Raw genomic sequence first — 19,125 nt, forward strand, 5'->3', positions numbered from 1 at the left:
GAATCAGACTTTAACTTCACAGTTGTACTGCAACACTAAAATCTGTTCCCACAGACTCTGTCTTTCAGTATGAAGAGATTAGAGACAATTTCTTATGATTCCACATGAGGAAACATTTAGATAAATGCAAACACATGGTTTCACTTCTTTTTTTTTTTTCCTAATCACTTTGGTTACCAGAAACATCAAGTTTTATTTTACTTTTCCTTCTATATTGTACACGCTTAATCTAGTTATTTTTTATTTCAATATATGAAGTATTTGGCTTGTGAACCTCTTTCATCCTGGGTCAGGTTAACTTGGTCAGATAACTTAAATGTCCTAAACCAAGAGTGCATTCATGCTTAGTTAGTCACTATGAATGCATCACCTCATTTGTATGTCAAACAGTAGAGTTCAGATAAAAGTCTCATGCCCCACTGACTACTGTTTATTGTAAAGCTTGGTGAAAGAACTCAAAAATCTCTCTAAGATGGTCATTGACAACACTATTACAATAGAAGATTAGATTTCCTATGCAATACTTCTGAAACAGACAAGTCATATTGATTCATCCCTTTTGATTTTGAAAGCAACAGCTATTTTTAAAATATGAAGATGTATTAGGTGGTTATCTGCAAGAGGCAATTGGAAAATACATTGTGCTGGGAGATGGGCTAAGGCAGGCATCTTGTGGATTAACCAGATTTTCAACTGCAATAGTTCTGGGCTTGTTGTTGCTTTTCTAGTGAAAAGCAATAAATAAATCTTGGAACAGGGCAGTATGCTAAATAAAAGAAGAAGAAAAAAAAAAAACCCACACACAAACATGCTGAAGGTAATTTCCCTCCAAGAACAATCTTCACTTTTCCCTGCTAACACTATCTGAACAAAATGTTATGCAACTTGCTTGCTCACACAAACATAAGAACTACAACCACATGCAGTAAAACAGTAAAGTTTCCACACAGGGAAAGAGAATCCAAAATCTTTTCACTGTTCTGAATATGGTTCACTCTTTTAAAATTGAGGAGGAGGTATCAGTCCATTTTTTCACATATTATGCTACCTGTGGGACTTAAAGTAAGAGATGCTTACCTTCCAAGATTTCTGCAGCTTTTCCTGGCATAGAGGTGGATTTGAACCACAAATTCTTGATTAAACAAGTCAACCATTAGCTTTTTAGACAAAAAGAAGTCATCACCAGCAGGTCTTTCTTTCCACAGGAGTGTGAAAGAAGTTGGTTCATCTATAGTCTTTGTCTGTTGAGCAAGTATTAGGAGTCCTATAAGAGGAAGAGAATCTCTGGAGATTTAAAAAGAGTACCGTCAAGTTCTGGAGTCTTGCTAGCTTGAAGTGTGAGACAGAATTTGTTTTCACACTGCATAACTAACTAGGGCCTGCACCAACATGGAATGCTGAGTATTAAAACCGGAAACCAAAGGTTGGGGTAGGTTTAGACATCTTTTGGCAACAGCAGAATTGATTTACATCTAGCCTGGTTAGTGATAAAATGACTTTAATAATAATGCAACTAGGAGATATAAGTAACACAATAATGTTGATAAAAATTCTGAAAATAGTTGCACTTAATGTTTAATGTTTAGTCACAGCAAAGAAAGACATCTTTCTCTGATTACGGAACCTCATAGAACTTATAGAAGATTATAGAACTACATGAGGCTACATGAATGAGTATAGAAAACCCTACACTCTGGAAAACACACCAGACAGTCTAGGAAGCTAAGGGAAAAAGTATTTCAACTTTGCAGTATCTCTAAGATTAATTTACTCTATGCTGTATAAAGTACATTACATAAAGTACATCTTCATCTTAAACACGTCTACACTAATGTAGATTGTTGGTGGTGCCTTGCAGTACTTGGAAGGACTGTGCTCTACTTTCTAAGCTCATATTTTCTAAGTCCCCTAGCAAAGAAACCAGCGTTCTCCATTCTGACCAAGCCAGTTAGAATTTACACAGAAACATTTATATACATGAGAATTCTCAATTTGATGCAACAATGCATGGGCATACAATAAGAACAAATATTGGACTGAGACATAAAAAAAAGCACGAGGAGCAATTCTAACATAGTGTAGATTTAGGTTTCATAGGTAACATTCTGTGCTCATCCCAGAGACAGATGGGCAACCTTCAAGTCCTCCCATGGATCAGAAGTTACGCTGAAAAAACTGCATGACATGACTATGAGGCTGCTTAATTGCAAACGTGCCCCATCTGGAGTTCTGAACTGACAATACTGACTTGGTACTTACCCAAATGAGTCTATGAGTAGCCTTGCTGGAATACACTAGCTGTTCCTTGGGTTTTTTGTTGTTACCTTAAGTATTGAACAACACTTGTAGACCCAGTGTTTTCATCATTCCATCACTCGATGATGACCATTAATGGAAGATTAATGACTGATGCTGCAGCAGACTGCCAGGAGTAAATAAAATACGGACAGAGTTAGAAATTAACTTCTCTGTTATGACATGCAGCCTGCTCCTGAAAGGGAAAGTATGAGAAAACAGGTCACAAGTAGCCAACAGCAGCAAACACCATCATTAATACATTTTCCAGTGGAGATCAGAAGTCAATCAACAAATGCAAAAATAACTGCTTTCATGAAAGGCAATTGTATTACAACAGTTCACTAGTTAGCTTAAAAACATTTCAACTTTTCATTGGGGGAACAAAGACATGCATCTTCCCATTCAGACATTCAATACAGTCTGTTGTTAGCAAAGCAAAGCAAAGCAGTTACCCCAGATATAATTCCACAAAACAAGCTATACCCAGCTCAGATATCCAGTGGAGCTCTTGGCAGTATTTTAGGCATATGACATTCACTACATAACCCAAAGGAAAGTTCATGTACCTAAGAATGGGACTAACAGAAGACAGAGCCTTGATTGAACTTCTGAGTTTGTTAATTAACTTTAGGACTAATGGATGCACAGAATTCCTCTAAGGAGGGTGGGGTCCAAAGTCAGCACTGCCACTTTATTAGGCAACGTGAGAAAAACTTGAACACATCGCAGACATATTCTATAGCTCTTGGGTTTGGCTGCTCAGCTGGTTACTCAGCTTCTTCATTCCCTCGCCTAACCTCACTGGTCATTTTGAGCCTGCATGAGATCCAAGCTGATAAAGGGAATTCCCCTCCGGTTCAGTATTGCAAGGTGGAGTGGAACAGGACTACTTAATTTCCTACCCTATTTGCCTGTAGCACTTAGTCTAAATGATCACAGAATAAAAAAGGCATGACTTTCATTATAGTTTGGTATGTTCAGTATGTGGCAGGCAAGAGAGTTAAGGTTCAGGTACTCGCTCCTGTAGAAATGCAATTATTTAAGCAATAGATTCAAGATTAAGCGACTGAATACCCAACAGTATGGCTCATTTCCTGAGCTGGGGAAAGCTTGATTCAAAGACCTGCTTCAAATTAGGCAGAGCAAGAATTTCAGAATAAGTCTTCTGCCTTAAGAGTATGCATCCTTCCTTTGCAGAGATCTGTACGCCCAACCTGGTCTTTCCAATGCATTTGCCTGCAAAGACTGATCAGATCACTGTATCTAAGCATTCAGCACTTTTTCAGAGGCACCATTTACCTGGTGCAATCATACATAACTACTGAGGAGCACAGAAGTAAAAATAGGAAACCACTAAGCAGATTTTCTGAGATATACTGGTGGCCATAAGTCTAGATTAAAGCACCTGCCTATCACTGTCCCATTGTCTGTATCCCATTAGGCTTTTAGCTCTCCATCATTTGAATGTAACTGAATGAAAAGAACATGGAAAGACTTCTACTTTGATTCAATGTGCAAAACCCAAACCTGATTTAAAACACAGATCAAATAAAAATAAGAAAATATCCACATTTTAGTCATAATTTTTCTCCCATGAGTTTAGTAATAAATTTAGTGATCAGGCCTTCAGAGTGCACATGTACATGTTCTACATGCAATGACACAGGTACCATGATTTCATGCTCAGATGTACAGGGCATCTTGCGCAGTGCATGCAGACAAACTCAGATTTCTTTGCCATGTCCCCTTTTTTCACATATAAGACCCAGCTCCATCATAGCCTCATTCAGTTTCAGAATTTGGGGGCTAATTTCATACTTTAACACATCAGTAGACCCTACAATTACAGCACTGAAACAGTATAATGAACAGAGTACTCACATTTCTCCCATTCAACTGAAAAACAAACAAACAAACATAAGGAAATATGAATAGGGTCAGCTTTTGTACTAGAAAATTGCCTTTTATTTAGCTGCATGTTTGAGCACTTAGTAGAAATTCAGCTATTTTTAATTTTAGGGGTTTTAGATGCAAGTGCTTAAAATACTCTAAGCATTTGGCACTTGGAACAGAGAAAACGCATTCACAGGGATATTTCACTTTCGTCTAACAAAAGGAACAATTCTAAATAAATATGGTTATTTTCCAAATCACCTATAGAGATTTTATAAAAAGATTATTTGAAAACAGAATTCGCATCCAGCTGCCAAAAATCAATCTCATTCTCCTCACAGGACAGGAAAAAAGTATTCTTTTTTTAAGCGAAACATTCTCCTTAATACTAAAACGTATGCACACAATGGAAATAGTAATTTTATAATCAATGCCAATGAAAGAGATTTAGTAATCAGGCCTTCAGTTTTACATAGGGGATGTACTACTGAAGTTCAATTTGCAGCTTGAGATCTCACACAAAGAAATCCTCTCACTTACAGTAATTACAAACATATTTTCTTTGTAACAAGTTCATAACTATATTATCACGAGAGAAATTATTTTGCAGCAAGGCTATCCCAATAGGTTTTTTTGGAAAACATCCTTCAGCCAAGAAAAATGTGACAAAAAGTGAATCAATGACATTTATTGATGATGAAAACTAATTACAACTAATCCATCCATTTTGGATTTTAGCTATGTAAATTTAGAATGAAAGTCAAGGTATAAAACCTAGTATTATTTGTGTTAAGAAATAAAAGCTTTCTAAACCATAAACAGCAAGTAAATACATTTTTGTCTATTGAGATGTGTCAAAATATATTTTCTGCTTAGCACTGATATTCATGTTTCCAAAGAACTCCTACCTTGTTGGTTTTTTGTCTCTCCCTGCTCTTGTACTTTGATGATTGCACAGTAGCCTTTCCAGGTATTTTTTTCTTTCTTTTAGTGTTAGCTTAATAGCTATTGGCAGATGAAGGTAATAAAAATGGCTGATACACTAAGGTTTAGGTTAATTTCAAGTAGGACATATAGCACATACGTGGCATAGCTCCTATATGCTGTGGAGTCTTTCTTTTACTTTTCATTGGTGGAAAGACATCTGAGACAATGAAATTAATCAAGAGAGGAAGCCATGCAGCATAAAAATCAACAGGGCACCAGAAGCTGATTTCAGATTTGAATAAAAAATATTACTACCACAACAGATTATCTAGTTAACTCTCTAACAAGCATTTCAAAACCCTCCTGTACTGAAAAGATCTATTTTCCCAACATCTAAATGTAAAACTCTGTTGGTATGCAAGTTCACTGCTTTTTCTCTTCTGTGTAGAAGACATAAGAAAAATCTGACTGCCACTCTCATTCTAAAACCAATTTACACAGGAAACATATTGTTCGAGCAGATCTCAACAAACCAAATTCCTTCTGCCTTTCTTTTCCCATCACATTTTCTAAAACTCTCCATTGGTAGCATTTTCTTTTGTATTGTCTTTAGTTAGATCTTTTAAGTCACTGATAAAGTACATGATCTCAAGCCTCACCAGCCTAAGTAATTCCTAGTGAAAAGAAACCCCTTTCTGTGTCCAACAAAAAAAATAAAATGCTGTTCAGATATCCTGGGAGCATGATTAATGCCTGCAAAGTGTCATTCAGCAAAACTCCACCAACATTATTCTATAATATTATGCATAGGCAGAATATTGTACTTAGATTCACGCCTCTGACATTTTCTCTGCAGATGTAACATTTAACATTTATCTTCGTTGAATTTCATGTTACTGATATTTAAAAGTGAACATGAATTGCATTTAGCCATTGAAAATAAACATTAAATAAAAACAGATCAAGATGGGCTGCTAAAAAGAGTGGCTTGAAATGTCCACGGATGACAGCAAACCACTGATCATAACCCATTCCCACCAAATATAAATCCAACTCATAGTGAGTAAACCTTGGTCATATTTTCTTAGCAGATTTAGAAGAATGTCACATGGACAGAAACATCTGAGAAGTCTTCTGACAAGATAGATATATATATATATTTTACATCTACAATTTCTTCTTATTTTTTAAACCAGCTTTTCAATTAAAGAAGAGGATTACATTGTTTTGCCACAGTTTATTCTTGGGAAATATTATGTTGCCTGTTCTTTTTTAGCTATTCCTTTAGGTGCTTATAGAAATTATTTACTTAATATTTTTGCCCAATATCATAGATAAAACCTCAGCCTTTCTTTCAACAGTACATACTAACAGCTTCTCTTGTCCCAGCCACCTGGGATTTCCATAATCCTCTGTTTGGTCTCAGTCAGTAGCTAGTCCGTCAGTTTGTCCCCGATACTTTCTTAAATCCTTGAAGCTGTCCTGATTCTACGCCAACATCCACATCCAACAACAAAGAGCCACCAATTATTATTAGAACTGCAGTTAGGGAACCCTTTTTCTAGACTGACTTTCATAGGAGTCCTGTTGACTTGAATACACTTCAATTGTCTAGTCCTTTATACTTTTCTGTTCTGCCCTTACTTGTTTAATAGCAGTAATCTTAGTGTCCTAATTTACCCAGACAGATTGGTTGCCCTGGAACTACCCGAGAGCTGACTGGTGAGTCAGCAGAGAAACCAGAAAATTTTATTCTACTCCTACATGATAAAGCCAATTTCACAGCCCTGCAGATTTCTGGATTTATTTCTCTAAAACTGAACCATCACATCATTGCACACAAATCCTATATATTTAATCTGAACTCAGATTAACTGTGCTGGATATTTTCTTTTTTCTTCTGCAACTAGCTTTATTCCTAAAGTACCATTAAATCAGAGATATCTGTCACCATAGTACCAATGGCCACAGAGATGCTAATAGATGATCAGTGAAACGTCTGTCTCCACTCAGTTCTCATTTCATTCATTCAACAGTGCACTTACTGGGAAAGAGAGTATCAGCAGCTCATTAATCTGAGCCTTGAGAGACAACTCATTCTGGCTGAATGTCTCTGACTTTAAGAAGCACCACAACAGAAGCAGCAACGAAACACCAAGCAAGGGAACAGAGAAACTGCCATATCCAGTGCAAACCAGGGATCATGCCTGCATTGCCAAAATACAATTTTACTTTATCAAGCAGCACATTTTCTTGTTCATCACTTCTTTGGGTTTTCAGAAAGAGTCATGATGAATTTCAGGAAGATGTCTGAATATAGTTTGAATTAAAAAAGTAGTAAACCACAGAGAAAAAAAAATACTGATGTATTGGGCTTCTAATCAGAAAAAAAGCTTATTCCAGATTTATCCAAGAACAGTGATGAGAGATATGCATCCTAGTAGAAAACAGAACATTAAAAAAAAAAAGTAAATGCTGGAATATATCATGAAAAAAAACAAAGAAACCTGTTTAGCCAGTATCATTTAAACAAAGCAATAATCACCATCATCACCTTATGTTATTTAGAGGTTTTCATCACTTTTATGGAAAGGTTTAAATACAATCACCTCCATTCCCACCTAATTACATGGAGCAAAGTATTCAAACTGCACAACAATTTAACACTGGTAGTAAAGAAAAATACTCTTTCTACTGAAAAGGTTGTAGTAATTTGGAAGTTCAAAATACATCTACTAAAACTTATGTTGGTCAGGGCATCGGAAAAGTCCATATGCATATGTTAAATGTCCATATTAAAAAAAAAAAACAACAAAAAACCCCCACACTAAACCACACCTGAGTTTTTAACCTCTGTTTTGAAAGATATTCTTTCTTTACAACAGAGTCTGCTAAAAAGGTACCAACATATTGAGTTTAACTAGACTGAGAAGCACCTCTTCCTAATTCAAGTTAAATCTGTCTATATCCCAGTTTCTATATCAGGAAACACTGCAGTACCTTTTTCAAGCCCTAGAAACTGTTAAGGCAGCATTTCAACTATATTTAGGATCTCACAGATCATTTTAAAGCTGTCTGCCTAGCACAGCAGGAACCATTTGTACAACTAGCTGTATTGCCTAGAAATAATCACTGAACTCCTGAAAATAGCCTTACCAGCACGCAAGGAATTAGTCCTTTCACTCAGGACAGAACTCTGCTGTATTCAATTTCTGTTCATAGACTAAAATTTCTTTTGCTTTCTATCTCTGTTCTTTTGTACTTTCTGGAGCACTGTGAAATTGTTAACATTATTGATAAAATTGTCCCCTGTTACACCTGCCTATATGCATCTACTCAAGAATCTCTGCAGGGTGTCAAAAGGATAGCATAAACAGTACAGTATCAATAATAGCAATAATAGTATATTATATAGGCATATAATAATGCAGAGATAGATGGTAATTTATAGTAGCACAGATATTGGAGGTTTAATCTGGTAAATTTAACAGTTTGCAAAATCCAGAAAAGGTTTTAAATGATCCAGAAAATTACATGTTTGCTTTGCCTATGTGTCCAGCAGTATCAGTCCAAACAGATCTTACTAAATGGTCGTCAATTTCTAATGAAATTTGGCAGAACTACTTCAGATCTTAAGCCATCATACTACTGGAAACTGTTAAAGCATACATCAAAGGCTGGTTTATCAGGTCAGTTCCTATGACTGTGGCAAGAGCAAGCTGATGAGAAGACAGCACTCTAGGAGCTAGCTGATAAATCAAAAATAGTATCTGGGCACCAGAGCAAGTTGTAATTAACAAAAATTCAGGACTGCCACAGGTACTGATGCTGGGATTGATTTTTGCTGTAATGTCTCAACGAATTAGCAAAAGAAACGTGTTGAAGAATAATTAAAATTTTAAAAAAACTTTAAGTAATTGGAAATAGAAGGAAAAAACATAGAACAAACCATAAAAAGACATTTTAAAGCTGCAGAATTTTTCACACAGCGTTCGTATTTTGGGTAAGGAGCATACTCATAAGGCATTATCAATCTTCCTACCTGAATGACTGCAGAAAGCCCTGTAAAATGGATGCAAGTTGGGAAATTAGGCACAGAAAACTTGCTTTTTCTGCTAGGAGCAGGGGCCAGTAACAGTCCTTAAATAGAACTGACAATCACTGAACCTGGGTAGCCATGGGTTTAGCTGTCCTTCTTCCCTCTTTCTTCCCAAAGAGCTTTTAGAGGTTTTGCAATGACATCTCCCAGCCCCCAATGGACCACAGAAGCTCTTGATTTGTCCAGAAATCTCACGGTGTGCTTCCTTACCGTCTGACAGTACCGAGAGCCTTCTCTGGCTGCTCTGACCTCACAGGAATTCTGTCCACAAATCACTTTCCTAACATATTTTAATCCCTCACATTAACTGAAGTTCAAATGAGCTACCAGGCATTCGAGTGATCTCAGCTGACAGAAGAAGATCCCATGATTATTTTCTATTTAGCTTGAGTTAATAAGGTAACAGGGCAGAAAGAGAGGGAAGTGGAGAGACAGAGAGAGGATCCTGTAACGTAACTCACGGGCTTCCTCCCTTCAAGCATTTTCCCTCCAGGGGTGTGTGATCATTACAAAACCACGAAACAATACAATGGGTTTGAACTCTTAGCCCAGAGAGAAATGAAAAGACATATAGGAACTGTACTGGAACTTCCTACTTCCCTTCTAATGCAACATTTATTTATAATTATTGTACCTGTTGTAATGCAGTCAAACTCAGATTTTGAAAATGTCTTTCCAGCAGATTTCTTTGGAACTATCCTGTCAGAAAAATGAAAACTGTATTTCTATTTCTGATTACATGAAAATTAATCAGTTTAGGGCACCTGATCAGCGGTGTCTTTACTTCAGTGCAAAAGAAGTTAGCTTTTTTCTTTTTGACAGGGGGTTTGTCCTTCTGAAGATAAATATGCAGCCATGTCTTTTTTCTCAACAAAATACTTTCACTCGTATCAGTATGAGAAACTCTATTTTAACGGTAATGACAGTGGTTTGACCTAAAATAGATTGATTAGCTACCATGGAAACAAAGGTCATTTCTACTTCTTGATAGGTTAGACTGATTTTAACTTCCTACAAACTTTTCCTTAAAAAAAAAAAAAAAAGGAAAGACACACACATTTAACTGGTGAGCAGGTCACTTATGTTTTTGTTAGGCTTTTCATTTCCCAAAATGTCCTTATAATATCCTAACAAATGTCCCCATTAATGTTCGTATACCAATTCACTTTAAAACACAACTTCAGAACTTGTTAATCTGATCCCCATACAAACCAGCAGTTTTGGGGAGATTAAAGACTTCATATAATTAATTAACTGGATGCTATCAGTGGTTTCAGCATTAAAAAAAAAAAGTCTAATAGAAAATATGATTCTTCCTTTTGCATAAACATACCTGCATGGAAGCAAACTGTCTCACAGGCTTTTGTATTGTTTACACATTTAACAGCAGCAAGTGGTTTTTAGAGTTTCCAGTTTCTTTTCTTATTTTTGGTTGGTTTGTTTTGGTTTTAGTAGTAGTCCACTGGATTATAACTACTACTTGCATCCGACAACTTTGGGTATGAGTTTCTTTTACTTCATAACCATAGTTCTGAACAAGATTTCAATTAGCTCAATTTTGTACCATTCATCTCTCTAAAATAAGTTAAGAAAAAGGTTTGTTCCTTAAAATATTTAATGACTTATCAAGAAGCTATTGATGTCATTGTCCCTGGAAATCATCTCAGTTCTGACTTTAAGGACATTCTTTATAGAGAGAGTATAATTTAAAATCAGGTGAATTATGCCTACAAAATGCTACAAAGCATTTATTGAGTTGCTTTCGTTATTTCAATATGCCACATGAGGTGTAAGATGTAGCTGTGGTAAAGCAGATGTATGGACTGTTTCCCACACATATATTAGTAGAGCATATTTCTTTAAAGCAAAGACATTGTGCCACAGATTTAAGCTGATATTGTTGGAAGGAAAAAGGGTGTGTATATGTGTATTTCAGGCACGACTACCTAAATACTGTGATGTTTTGCCCTGCCATAACAGGTGACAACTTTAACTCAAGAAGTCTCACAATTAAGTAAGGATATGAAGAACGTGATGCACCTTCTAGAGAACCTGCTCACATCCCAGAAGCCTCCAGGGTTCTGTGCCATGCACAGCATATCTCGAAGTCCTACCCTGGAAAGTCTGCAGTCTCGGACATCTTGGACTACACGTCAACCTTGCACGCACAGGCAAGCTGGGAACTTTACTTGCACCAAAGCACAACTTTGCCGTGGCAACACATTCTGTGACATTTGGAATACAGACTCTGTCAGCAGCAGTCCCCAAAGAACTGAACCCAACCTGCAAAATTCTATGGACGGTGAATTCTGTTATACACCGGGCCTTCACAATTCCCCCTCCCAGTATCAGGTAATTCAGAAAGACAATTTGCAAATTTTAAGATGCACCTCTCCCCATTCAGACACTACCTTGACCCCTCTTCAGTCTATTTCAGCAACTCTTTCTTCTTCAGTATGCTCGTCATCAGAGACATCGTTACACCTCGTGCTCCCCAGCAGATCTGAGGAAGGTAGCTTTAGCCAAGGAGCAATCAGCTCACTAAGCCTTGAGAACCTGCCAGGATCATGGGACCTGGAAGGAACAGCCAGACGAGTTTCTGCACAGACCCCAGATTTCCCGATAGACATTGTAACAAGCACAAAGGATGTTAAAGATAAAGATTACCAAGCCATAGACGTATAATGAGAAACAGTGAGGTGATACTCGAAGCAGGTTCCACAGCTGCCAGTTTTAAATTTAGAGAGTACTGCATGACTGCTTTATTTGACCTTTTCTCTAGCAATCACGGAGACTTACAAACATGAAAATTCAGATTTATAGAAAGAAAGGTATTGCTGGTTCATGCTATAGGGAAAAAAAAAAAATCTAGATTCTAGAAGCATGTTGAAAAGCATTTTGTATACAGATATAAGTTTGGCAGACTTTTGTGACAGTCCAAAGACCCTGAGGGTCAGAGCAGCTGGAAGTCTAGGACAAAAGAACTGTCATGGGTGGCTTTTGTTCATCAGAGCAAAGGTTTCCCCTGAGTGTCTGACTGTTGTTCCCAAACAATATCTATGGCACTGTTTGCTTCAGGTAACCATGGGTCCTGCTGGTCTGTTTGTCAGTTCTGTGAAGGCAAAGGGACAATTATCGCTGCATGTCATCTAGACAATCAACCAAATAGAGCTGGTAGAGAGTGGTTAGTTGTTGCACGTTGTTTGTCATGTAAATGAAACCTTCTAATTTATCTAAAAATACTATTTTTATATACTTGGTATGAAACGTACTTAATTATTTAAAATATTTATAAGAAGAATAAGAGTTTGTTTTCATTTTGGTAAAAGCTTGCAGTTTTAACAAGAAACGCACTACCATCATGTACTAGATCAAATACTATTTATTGTTAAGATATTATGTAGTTTACAAATGGATACCATTTTATGTGCATGCAATTTGCAATGAATGTATTCATGCTGGTGGAATACAAATAAATTAAGGTATTATTTTATTAAAAAAAAAATAAAACAAGTGGAATGTTTTATCCTATACCAAGTCAGCTATCACTGCTTAAAAAGTGAATTGTTATACTGATAAAATTAAGTACCCCTGGTTTGAGTCTTAGTATTACACCTTTACTGATAAGACCAAGTCAACATTTTACTACGCATTCCAGTTTTAAGATTTTATATCTGAATAAGAAAATTAAGAGGGATGAAAGCCACTGAGCAAACTGAGGAATATTAAAGGACAAAATTACAATGTTTTAGTAAGAATCAAATAATTTTAAAATGGTTATTTATTTGATGATTTTTACTTACACATGTAAAAACTAGTTTTGACCTTCAGACAAAAAAAAAAAAAAAAAAAAAAAGACTAGAGGCTTGAAAAATTGTTTGACCCAGAACATGATTTAGTGCCCAAAGGAAATCTGAAGGTTTTTTTCAATATTTAATGTATTAGAAACTTACATCACTGCAGTGCAAACAGAGGTACTGCTTTGCATTGGAATTTTGATTTGTATATTTAAAGATGCACAGTATGCATCATATCTGCATGTTCTTTAGCATGTTTTCTAAAAAAACCATGTTTACAACCCAAAATGAATGTTCTAAAATGGAGAAGTAAATTAAGTTACATTTAATAATTAAAGCAAACTGGCAATTATAAAATTAAAAATTTGATCAAATTATCAAATTAAAACAGATTTTTGTTTAACAAGAGAATTTTTTTTCTGAAAACTTGAAAGACTAAGTTCATTGTTAACATTTGGAAGTGTGCAGGAACACAAATCCTAGTTATAGTCTGTGCCCAGCTTACACCCTTTCACATCCTTTTTCCCACTGGTACAAATTAAGGATAAAACGTCAACTCTCATTTCAAGCTGCCTGAATTTTGTCAGCGAGTCTGCACTGCAGCGTGGGTGTTTATATACAGGGTTTCCTACTTCCCTTCTATTCCAGCTTTTTCTTAGTTTAAGGTTAAACAGAGAAGCGCTGATTAAATAAGGCATAGTTCAGAAAGTAAAAAAAAAAATAAATAAAAAAAATAAATTGTTAATAAATACTACCAAATACCAAAGTTCTATGGTGTTTCTGTAAATAATCCTGGCTCATCTTTAGCAATCTGCCATTGTCCACCCTGCCATAGGGCAGGAGGATGGGGCAGGGGGAGGCTGCCTGCCTCCCACACCCAGGGCAGGCACCCACTATTTGTCTACCATGCTTAGTTCCCAATTTCACTTAATAATTTCCATTACATATAGAAAGTGGGAGCAGTGTTTGCTTTCTCATTTTATAAGCAATACATAAGCCGTTATGTATATGCTTTAAAGTTTTGGTATCGTGGTTTAGGGTTTTTTTCCGGTATAAGCATAGTGTTGTGAAATTAAAACTAGATGCTTTGTTCTGGAGGTTTTGTGTCAGTTTTATACAGAAGCGTAAAAAGGTCAGTGGAAACAAAAAGCCACTCTGCTTAAATAGTCATAGCTTTACTGCTGTACATCTAATTCTCAAATTAAAAAATGCATGTGTGGTAGTTGAGAAGTAGCACCAGAATATCTGTCCTAAGTAGTTCCTTGTTTCTGCAAGCATCAAATATATCCTACAGAAAGCTGGCAAACACTATGGCATTTGTATTGGCTATAGCCATTACCTTGATTGCAGAGAGTCTGCAAGATGGGCATCACACAGGTGAGCGTGCTGCCTTCCAGGGAAAAGCTCAGTGAACTTAGGACAGGACAAGAGTTAATCCCAGGCCAAAACCAAGTAAGCAAAAAGAAAGGTCAGCAAAATAGAAATCTGAATTTGAAGGGTAGTTCTATTTTAAATTTCCTGACACCATTATATTATGAAAGCCCTAGGAAAAGAAACCCCCAAGCAGGTTTGTTGGAAAATATCTGGCAACCGATGCAACAAATTTCAGTTTTGAAGGTAAAATGACAATTCTTAGGACAAATGGGAAGGCACATACATTTGGAATAGAACAGTAATTTCTAGACAAGAATGCCATGAGCAGAATATTTCTACATCCAGTGAGGCCATGGAGGATTTCTGGGTTTAAAGAAACAATCACTGTAATATTCAAGTGTTACCTTCAAAAGGTGTTCATTACAAACATCACTACAAGCATCCCACACCCTAACATCCAACAGCCCAGACAATTTACTGTATTCCTTTTTGCACTAAGCTTTACAAAAATAAAAATAGAATTAATTTCAACAATTTTGTTATTCCCATTTAATTCTGTATCACTTCCTAAATTTGACACATTTTCTTCCATCACTGTTATTTTTTTCTTCCGTACAGTAATTGCAATCTCTATTTATTTATTTTCCCTCACTCATTCTCTTTTGTATCTCCACACAGCTTAACACAAGTTCTGCAAATACTCTTTTTTTTTTTTTTTTTTTTTTTTTTACAATTCATACCCAGCTTTTGTGAAAAGCTTTCTTAGATCTGTCAGTTGGTTATCTACCACAGATAATTTACACTCTAATTAACCTATCTCCTAACTGCACATGAGATTTCAAAACATTTTATTTTATAAGGTAATTTTGTAACGCACTGTGACAACAGACTCACGGGGTAGCTTGTGAAAAAACCACGTGTTTCACAAATCAAGATTTGGGATAAAGCAAACTGTTCTCAGCCTTTCCTCCATCTTCGTTCCTTAAGCTAAAAACACTTGTTTCCCACACCCCGCTCAGGGGGACACATTGCAGATATTCTGTGCTGCTGGGCTTACCACAGAAAGTGCACAGCCATATTCCCATTATTTAGAAAAACGCTTCTAACAACTTGCCTCAGCATTAAAAGAGTGTGGCTATAGCCAGGAATTTAGGGAGCAATGGAGTGAGCAATAAGAAAAGGGAAAAGGCTGGTACCTGGTTTCCTGGCTCCATCCCCTGGCTCTGAAGCGGAGTTTGCACAGCAGTCATCAGTTCCATCAGCCTACATGGTGCTGAGTCTTTGCTTCACTCAGAAAATCACATCACCTATCTTAACAAACCTGATCTCCTTCTATGACAAGGTGACCACCTATGGAATAAGGGAAACGCTGTGGATGTTGTCTACCTGGACTTTAGTAAAGCCTTTGACAGTCTCCTGCAGTGTTCTCCTGGAGAAACTGCCTACTCATGGCTTGGACAGGCATACTCTACATGCTGGGTGAAAGCTGGCTGGGTGGCCCAGCCCAAGGACTGGTGGTGAATGGAGTTACATCCAGCTGGTGGCCGGTCACAAGTGGTGTTCCCCAGGGCCCATTATCAGGCCCAGTCCTGTTTAATAGCTTTGTCAATGAGCAGGAGAAGGGGATTGAGTGCACCTGCAGCAAGTTTGCAGATGACACCAAGCGCAGGAGTGTTGATGTGTTGGAGGGCAGGAGGCTCTGCAGAGGGATCTGGGCAGCTCAGTGCCGGGTCCTGCACTCGGGTCACACCAACCCCACGCGGCGCTACAGGCTGGGGAAGGGGGGCTGGGAAGTGCCTGGTGGAAAAGGACCTGGGGGTGCTGGCTGACAGCCGGGTGGACATGAGCCAGCAGTGTGCCCAGGTGGCCAAGAAGGCCAGCAGCACCCTGGCTTGGATCTGAAGCAGTGTGGCCAGCAGGACTAGGGCAGTGATTGTCCCCCTGCTCTCGGCACCCGTGAGGTCTCACCTTGAATGCTGTGTTCACAAACTGGAACCACAAGTCTCAACAGTCAGTATCTTTACAGACTAATTATGCCTTCTTAAAGGCCAACATTGTCAATCATTTACTTCCCGAATTTCCTTCCACAATACTGTAATTTAACGCATGTATCTAGTGCTGCTGGATTTTCTTCCACCCCCTACACAGGACTGAGCCACAGAAATACAGATCACATTCTTACTAGAAAAATTTCAATAATATTTCAGTAACAACACAAGTATCTGTTAAATGGTATTTTAAAGCCTGTAGCATGTCTAAAATGTATGGGTTTCCTCTGTTACACTTGCTTATAGGAAAAGAGGAAAATTATAACCACACAAATGAAAATATTTTTCTTCTCACTTAGTCTGAAATTGTTTTCAAAAAGCAAATGGCCAAGTCTTCTTTTGCACCTTTTGTTGCAATGAAATCTAATAGGTGTGGGTGGAAAAACAAACCCAAGACACACAGTCTCTGAATGCTGCGCTATATCATAATAGTGTTTAAAATGTTTCTGGGTCAAGCTTGTCAAGCAGCTATTGTGGGTTTAAAAAAAAAAGTGATCTTTCACTTACTTTTGCCTATAGAAAATCAGCAGTTTGCACTATGTCTTGTGCCACAACATCTCTGATGAATGCGCATATATATATATACACACACAGTGTACTAATAGCTACCAGCACTTCTACCATATCTGAGATAAGGGAAATCTTTCTTATGCACCACCTCTCTAACAACAGGCAAAACATTTTTTGAAAAGAAAATTGCTGGCCTGTCTTTTGTAAAATATTAGACTTCAATATTCTTAATAATCTCTTTTAGGACTAATTTGTCTTAATAAACAGCAGCAAAATGACAAGCATAGAACATCCAAGGTGAGAAACTGCCTTTTTCTGATGTAAACCAGTATGTAAATGTATTTCAACTGTTGGTAAGAACAGAGCCTTCCAGCAACCAGCTGTTATGAAAAGCTTGTGTCTACATAGCTACTTACCGGCTAAAAAATAAAACAGCAGAATTGTAAAAACTCTCAGGGTCATTCGATAATATCCCCACTACAGCCATAGCTCACAGTCTTTCGAAGCACGAGTCGCCCTTTGCTTCAATAAGAAAATTGTATTTGAAAATAAATGGCATCATACGGAGCTTAGTTTTGCAATTATTCACATTGTGGTAGAAACTGGAGTGCCTAAAAGAGTTCAGAAGTCTGTTGTATTACTGCTATATAGTGGAATGACTGCAAAGTTTAGAGAGCTTTCAACCTGATGAAACAAGGAGTAGCACAAAAAAGGAGAAAAAGGAGCATGAAAAATTTATCCAAGGTCCTGCAGTGGCTTGTAGGGGGGCAGGAGCAGAACACCTGGCTGCCTGGGTACGGACCCCTCTGCCCAGCCTGGTGGCACCAGGCAGGGGTGGCCTCCTCGCCAGCCCTGCTGCTGGGGAGCAGCATGCAGCGCACCGGTGAACCGAGCCCTGGGAGAGCTGAAATGGTTTCCAAGCACAAACACCGAAGGATCCCCAGCACTACGCTTTGTAAAAAACAAGATACCTACAAACAAGACATCTGGGAAGGTTGTCTGTGGTGTGAGCTATATAGCACAGCAGTTTCTGTAACTGTGCTTAAGTTTCTGAGAGCAGGTACTTGAATTATGCCAGCCAGCTTGATAATTAATTAGCCTTTTCATGTGTGCAAGATGGGGGGAGAAAATGTAGCCTCTGAAGGACTTGCATAAGCTTTCTATTGCACCCACAACCCCAGGTTAGCAAGAGCAGCAAAGCAGCCCTTTTTCTTAACCTGCTATCAAACATAAAAATCACACCTGGACAATACCTGTGTATTTCAGTGCCTGTGAGGATACGCTTTGCCTCAGTCAGATGTTTTCAGAGGCAAGGAGGCAGGCAACGGGTCCCAGCAACACACGGTACCTCTGCTGACTCGGCGCGTACAGCTGTCCAAGCCTCGCTGCCGCCAGAGCCAGCCTTCCAAGCACAGGCACTCAAGGCCCTGAGAGACACTTCGCACCCTGCGCTTTCACTTCTACACCTTTTCCCCCAGTCATCATGGAAACAGCAGTAGAGAGGTCCCAGGCTCTACCTTAAACCAGAAACAAACTGTAACATAGGAAACACTGTAATCAAAATTAAACAAACTGTGGGGAAAAAAAAAGGAAAAAGTCTGTTCAACGTTGCCTCTCAGCGTAATTTTCATATGAGTTAATATACAGAGGCATACAGGGCATTCCTTACCTGGGTAAGGAAAAAGTGGGCAGCTTTGGGAATGGGAACAGGTTCTCCCCAGGTCAGCAGCAATGAGGTCCTTTACAGTTATTTACAACCAACTTTCATGTTACAATCTGAATAAATTCAATATTGTTAGCAAAAGTTTGATAACTCACTGTTTATTCTACTAGATGGTACTAAATAGAGTAACATAGTCATGATTTCTACCGTGCAAATGAATGTTGTTAATACTGGAGCCTCTAAAAACACTGTCCTCTTTCTAGGAATAAATAGTCTAGATATTTTGTTATATCTTTGATTTGAAGAAAAGCAAAGCCTCCTCGGTATTCCTGGGAGCAACCTAGGTTCCACTAACTTCAGACTATCATACACATATCCTTTCAGACTTTTATTTTCCATTTAATTTAAACTCTCTACATGCGGTCAGTTGGTCCAAGGTTACCTTCTGCAATGTCCCAGTTAAAAGTCTAAAATAGACCTGATACAGGACCTTCCTCTTGCTCTTTCAGAGACCAT

The 19,125-nt window shown here is 37.8% G+C and overlaps 1 protein-coding gene across 3 annotated transcripts in view; it reads left to right on the forward strand.

Moving 5' to 3' along the window:
* Positions 1 to 12,954, forward strand: part of KCNH8 (potassium voltage-gated channel subfamily H member 8) — a 195,918-nt gene extending 182,964 nt beyond the window's left edge. For 2 of the 3 annotated variants that reach the window (XM_055806728.1, XM_005234661.3), the window contains one exon: positions 11,198 to 12,954. In XM_055806728.1, coding sequence (XP_055662703.1) covers positions 11,198 to 11,902 — 705 coding nt within the window. In that variant the 3' untranslated portion in view covers positions 11,903 to 12,954. The remainder of the gene's footprint in view (positions 1 to 11,197) is intronic. The other variant, XM_055806729.1, reaches the window with a different exon arrangement.
* The last annotated feature ends 6,171 nt before the right edge of the window (positions 12,955 to 19,125 follow it).

This window comes from Falco peregrinus, chromosome 5, assembly GCF_023634155.1.
Source record: "Falco peregrinus isolate bFalPer1 chromosome 5, bFalPer1.pri, whole genome shotgun sequence".
Lineage (NCBI taxonomy): Eukaryota > Metazoa > Chordata > Aves > Falconiformes > Falconidae > Falco > Falco peregrinus.